Below are 6648 nucleotides of genomic sequence, written 5' to 3' on the forward strand. Positions count from 1 at the left end.
TATTCTCATCCAATTGTTTAAGTGTTCTAACCATAAGCATGGATATTAAAGCATATAATGATTGGTATATTGCCAGTAGCTAGCCAATTACCATTATAAACAAACCTACTTCTAGACATCTTAAGAAATAGTATAAACTGTTAGCCACAAATGTACAAGAGATATAGCAAAGTTGAAATTGTTTTATAGTTGCCTTACAGTTAGAGCAATTAAAGAGCACATATGTTTCTGGAACTATTTGCTTCTGAGACCATTGAGTAAGATTCAGAAGGATAAAATACAAAAAGTCCTTTTTATAAAAGTTCCCACATATAAAGTTCACCAAAACAACATGTCTTGTATTTTTGTATTTTTTTTTTTTTTTTAAGGTATGGCCTATATCCATACTATTCATAAGATCAGGTTTTTTGACTGATTGCTCCTTGAACAGTTCTGAATACTGCCTCTTTTGTTCAACTACATCCTGAGAAGTTTGTGTGACAATCCAATGGTCGAATCAGGAAACTACACACAGCAGATGGCAAATGATGATGCCTCTTTAATCCACAAAGGTTTCTGCAAGTTCTCTTGGATATTAGATTCAGTGATCTGAAAGACTGATAGCTCCTGCAGCCTTTACCTGGGCATAGTACTGTCTTTTTCTGCTGCTCCATTCTGCTGACCACCGTTGTAAACAGCTCTATTATAACCTTCCCTGTTCCGAGCTATTTCAATAGCAAAAAACTGTATCCTGGTAGCTGGAAAGCAAGGAGAGTTACATTTCAGATCACCTTTTCTTCTGACAAGAACTTCTCCCAGCTCAAAGGTTTTTATCCACAAGAAAAATGCAAAAGGCATAGGAGAAATTCTAACAGTAAGTTCTCAAATAAGAGACTACCTGCAGACAATACTCACCAAAGATGGTGTTTTCTTCACTATATCCCTGAGTACAATCCAGCCGCAGCAGTGTACCATAATTGAAATCTTCAACAATACCATTGAACTTCATGCAAAATGGTCTCCACTTCTAAGAAAGAAAAACCCCGACCAGAAAAAACAAACATACTTAGCTACTATGGCCCTATATTGCCTATTGCTTATTGGAGGCAAGTTTACACCAGGATTAAAATTATTCTTCACTGTCAGGACAAGAATTTAACAACTAGGAGGTACAAGCTGTGCTTGTCTCCATATAGGTCAAAAATTTTGATGCCCCTGGTCCTAAAGTTAGAAGAATAGAGGTAGGCATGATAGTGCAACACAAGGAGCACTTGCTACTGGGGAAGGTAAAACTGGTAGATTTGCTTGAGATTAGGAATTTTGAGTTGCTGAGCCTAAGTCAGGCACTGTCAGTTCTAGGAGCAGGAAGCCACCAGGTTATGTAGAAGTGCAAACAAGCCCATTATAGCAAGCTACAGTTTCCATGTGGTTGGACAGTTGGGCTGGGACATGAATAATCACTGCACTATATTAGCCTGGCTGAGACATGGAAAGAGACCTAGCATTTCTCTTCTTCCTCCCTCTTCCCTGCTCCCCCAAAAAGGGGGGGGGGGGAGGCTGGAGATTGGACTTTCTTGCTTACAATGGTTGCATATGTAATAATTATGGTTAATGCTAGTAATGTTTTATTTAAGTAAAAAAGCCAATCTTTTCTCTAAAATTACAAATTAAATTTTTAGAAGTACATGCCAATTTCTTAACAGTTTATAGTTATGAGATAAAATTTAAAATGCCTCACTTTAACCTTTTCTTTAAATATTTTGGAATAAACTATAATTTAGTTTATTTAAGATATGCCCCAAACAAGGGAAATATCCAGAAGGCAAGAAACCTGACATGATCAGAAAAAATCAGCCTCTGAATATATATCATTCACTCCTGATATTTTATATTTTTCTTGATTCTATGTTAAGCTCAGACACTATTAAGTGTCTGAGGCCAGATTTGAAGTCTTCCTGACTTCAGGGCTGGTACTCTATCCACTATGTCACCTAGCTGCCCCACTAAACCACAATTTAATTTAGTTCTTAAAAGATCCTTCTTACTTCTTTAGCTGGTTCTGATTTGAGCTCTTCTGGGTCCAACACATCTATCTTGAGTTTTCCAAAACTCTCCCGGAACTCTGAATAAATCTGGTCATCCACTTTAGTGAGTCTTAGGAACAGGGGGTCAACTGAAGAAATCAACTGCCAGATAAAAGGAAAGGAAATATTTCAAAGAAAAGTCTGGAATTTCTTATAACAATTATTATTATAAAGGATATTGCAATTCTCCTGATCTTGATCTACTCTTTTTTCCACTGTACAATCATAAATCTGTAGTGGGAAGGAAGGAACGTTTAGTCCAAGCCCTTCATGTTACAGAAGAGGAAACTAAATGATATATCTTAAGGTCTACAGGTAGAAAATGGCAAAAGTGGAATTTGAACTCAGATCCTTCCCAAAATTATCACTTGCTCTACTACTATACCACTGTCTCTTAGGAATTAGAAACTTTTGTTAGTCACCCAATCTGGAAAAAGAATGAGAAATAAATATACCAGTTCTTTTGTTGTGCTATATAAATAAAGTTCTCCTTAATTTTTTTCTACTTTTTAAACCCCAAGCTGAATTACCACCCCAGCCTCCAGAAGAGTAAAATGCTTGGCCCTGTGAAGGGTCTTCTTAATTCTATTTGAGTAGTTGAAATAAAAAAGACTCACATTGTAATAAACCTCAGCATGCTGCATAGCCTTCATGGCCCAAACCATCTCAATGTTAGGCTGCAATATAACAACAACAAAAAGTCATCTCAGCACTGTTGCTGGCTTGTCACAAAAAGCAGTTTAAACTGAAGGGAACAGGAGGAAAATCATTCTGGGCAGATAGACAAGATGAGCGACAAAGAGGTTCTCGAAGATACACCTGAGAACAAGTGATGGCATCCAAGCTGTGCTATATTTGGCATCTCTTAACTGTCAATTGTCAAAAGTTAACAAGTAGGCTAGATGGATCATGAATCTCAACAATTACATTGCTCTCACAGCTGTGAGAGATGCTGTTGGAGATAGTCATGTATACTCAGATCTTTAAAAAAAATACTGAATTGCAGTCAGGTGGAGTATTTGCTTATTATTAATTCCCTAGCTCTTAAGATTGATTTGTTTGTGTGCCTTGAGTCTTCAAATGTAAAATGAAATTAATCTATGCTCCTGTAATCAAAGGCAACATACAATGCAAACAAGATGTTTTATTTTTAAAAGCTCTTTGTATTCATATGTACTATTCCATTATTAAATGCCTACTATATGCAAGGTATTGTGGAATACTACACATTATTCTAAATTAAGTGCATAAGGTAAGATAAAATATCACTTTTAGCTATACAAAATCAATGAAGATAGATGGGGATTCCAAATTAGGATTTCAAGGACAGGTAATGGTTTAACAAATGAGACTGGAGGTAGAAGCATTAAGGACAAAGATCAGAAAAGGAGAGAGAGTTCAGGTATCTGGTGTCTCTTTTAAGAGGGAAGTGGAGGGAGATAAGTCTATAAAGGTAAATTATAGCCAGTTTATAGAAGGCTTGAATACTAGGCTAAAGCAGCTAGGTGATACTGTGGATACAGCACCAACCCTGGACTCAGGAGGACGCAAATTCAAATCTGGCCTCAGACACTTAACACTTCCTAGCTATGTGGCCCTGGGCAAGATATTTAACCCCAAATGCCTCAGGGGAAAAAAAATCTGCTTTCAAAAAATATAAATATTTTTTGAGATTAGCTACTGCTGGAGAAAGTTATTACCATAAAATGATACATGAACATTTTTAGCCACAGCAATCCATGAAATATCTAAGGTATAGAAGTTGTCATGATACAGCCAGAAAAGGTACTCACTTGGGTGAAATTACAGAAGCCAACTCTCCACTAAACTGTTTCCTTCCTAAACCACTGTCATCTAAAATGAGCCACTACATACCTCCTTAAACCCTGGTTTATCTGAAAGGAAAGGATCAAAATCCAAAATTTCAACAGGTAGAGAACTATGAGTATGTTACTTCCTCTCCTCATCAATGCAGGTCAGTAACACATAAGCCGCTTAGTCTTTAGACTTGCCTTTTGATACAATAAATACAATAAATTTAAGTGATTTGCTGAAGATCAGAGAGAGGATTTGAACTTTGATCTTCCAGACTCTAGAGGCCAAGTCCTCTATGAACACGTATACACCACTATTAATCCACATGCATCTTTTCTAGCCAGACTAGTCTTCCTTTTCTAAAATCTACCATAGCATGTATTCTAATATTCATTTGATACATTCTTCTCTTTGAACATCTTCAATAAGCTCCCTTTTAGCCTAGAAAACCAAATCTCATTCAAGGTGAGCTCTAACCTACCTTACTTCATTTCTCTGCACATACTCAATATAGTTTTTGACTTACACCTTAAATGCAATTATTTCATACTGCAGTTCCTAGGATCTTCAACTATCTAATCCAAGGCTCTCAATTTCCAAAATGAGAAAAAAGGACCAGAAAAGTTAAGTGGTAATGCAGATATTAAGTGGCTAAGTTGGAATGCAATTCCAGCTTTTTTCAATTCCAATTGTAGGGTCCACCTCTGACATCATGTTACCTCCATTATAGTATAAGCTCCATGAGGATAGGGGTAGGGATATCTAATTTCATCACATTTCCTCAGAGTGGAACACAGCACCCTTGCATATACTTTCCCTCACTGTTGGCACTCCCTCCATGAAGGTAAAGAGTAATACTTTTATACCTAGATAATCTCCAAGAGCTCCTATGATCAAAAACCTGGCTTCTGTGACCAACCTGATAGCATTCTCCATCTTAGTTTGGGTGTTCCTTTGCCTTAATTAACAAGCCACTTATTAAACACCTAACAACAAGCTGGACACTGCTAGGCGCAGTTATACAAAGAGAATAGACACCAAAGAGGAGACCCAGAGATGATTTGGGAGAGAAGGCAGGGCAATAGCGGCCAGGAAGATCAGGAAAGGAGTCCTGTACAAGTTAATACTTGAACTGAACTTTGAAAGATGCTAGGTATGGATTATAAAAGGTAGGAACGAGGAATGAATGCATTTCAGGCACAGAGATCGCCATGGGAGTATCTCGTGGAAATGGAATGTAACACTGAAAAGGTAGGATGGAGTCATTCTGTTAATGCCTACACACTTCTACTTAACCCCAGAGGCCATAAGGAATCGGTAGTTTACTGAAAAGGAAAACAACACCGTCAGAGCTACAATTCAGAAAAATATTTTTGGCAGTTCTCTGGAAGATAAAAACGATTTGAGGCAAGAGATCACTGAGGAGGACACTAGAATAGTCCAAACCATAAGTGATGGAGGTCTAATACAGGGAATTTCGTGAAGAGAAGGGGCCAGGTATGAAGATATTTTGGAGAAAAGGATGTGAAGATCTGGCCACTGATTGGAGAGGAGGGACAAATGAGAGCAATAACACCTAGCTTGACTGAGATGATATATACCCAACAAGCAAGAGAATCTATGGAAGATCCAGTTAAAACGTTCAGAGGACACGTGATCCACTCATCTGGAGCTGGAAAGAACCTTAGAGACCGGCTAAATGCCCTTCTTCGGCAGGTCTGAGAAGCCAAATCCTTCGACTGCACGTCAGATTTCCATTCTGCTGCCTCTCCCTAACAGCAGGGTCTGAACCAAAAGGAGTTTAATTTTTTATGTTGCAGGCCCATTTTTTCAGAATGTGAAACGTACAGAATTAAATATATTGGATTACAAAGGAAATCATGGGCCCCGAAGTTTAAGGACGGGTAAAAAGGTGCGGATAGCAGGAAACAATCTGGTAGAGAACTGAGAATACAGGAGGCGGGGTTATGGTGTGAACAATCCGCCCCAAAAGGCAAGTGGACCGGGATACAGGGCGCCCAAGGAGAAAGGGCTGGAAAGAACCAAGAGCTCGGGGCTTAGGGCTTAAGGAGCCCAGAGAAGCGCTACTTAAAGCTCGACGCGGGCGCCTCGGGGCACGTGAGGACCTCCTGGGGTTCCAGGTAAGAAAGGGGTCCGGCCTAAGGAGGGGAATCTCCAAGACTGAAGAGAGCTCGAGGGTCCGGCTGGCACTCACATCGTTACCGTAGGCCTCGGCTGGCAGAGAGAGGGCGTGAGCCGCCGACAGCAGCTCCCCAGGGCCCTGCGGAGAGAACGAGGGGAAACTACAGGTCAAGGTCCTGTCCCGCTCCAAATCACCCCACAGTCCCTGGCACCCACGTAGAAGAACCGCACTTACCAGCGCATCTAGGCAGCTTCCCCCACTTCCCGCCGCCATCGCTTCCCTCTAAACCCCGCCTCGCAATTGCCGGTTCCGGGCAGCTACCGGAAGAAGTTCCTCGCCTGCGAAGGGAAAGCGTGGAAGGATTAGAAAAAGCGGATCGGACGGTCACGGTGCCTGCGTCTGCGCACGCGCCAACCTCCCCAACAAGCACAAAATCGAAATGAGAAAAGAAAATTAAGGCAGAGAATTGTTGCCTTCCCCTTGTCGCAGCAGGCGGCACTATTTGGCGCAAGCGCACTGGCGAGACTAGCTGGAGACACTTGGACTTCGGAGAAAGGGGGCAGTAGAGGTTGGAGTAGGCGGGCCAATCTAGGGCACGTCGGAACCATGGTTGAAGGAAATACCTGT

At 40.5% G+C, this 6648-nt stretch overlaps 1 protein-coding gene across 1 annotated transcript; it reads right to left on the minus strand.

Annotated features, from left to right (window-relative positions):
• Positions 1-520: 520 nt before the first annotated feature.
• PBDC1 (polysaccharide biosynthesis domain containing 1) lies at positions 521-6495 on the minus strand. Its single transcript, XM_051975669.1, has 6 exons — positions 6256-6495; positions 6094-6159; positions 2681-2740; positions 2025-2165; positions 895-1006; positions 521-737 (listed from the first exon to the last, which is right to left on the minus strand). Exons 1-6 carry the CDS (start codon positions 6292-6294, stop codon positions 616-618), a joined length of 540 nt encoding a protein of 179 aa, XP_051831629.1. The 5' UTR covers positions 6295-6495; the 3' UTR covers positions 521-615.
• Between the last annotated feature and the right edge of the window lie 153 nt (positions 6496-6648).

This window comes from Antechinus flavipes, chromosome 2 (assembly GCF_016432865.1).
Source record: "Antechinus flavipes isolate AdamAnt ecotype Samford, QLD, Australia chromosome 2, AdamAnt_v2, whole genome shotgun sequence".
Taxonomy (NCBI): Eukaryota; Metazoa; Chordata; class Mammalia; order Dasyuromorphia; family Dasyuridae; genus Antechinus; species Antechinus flavipes.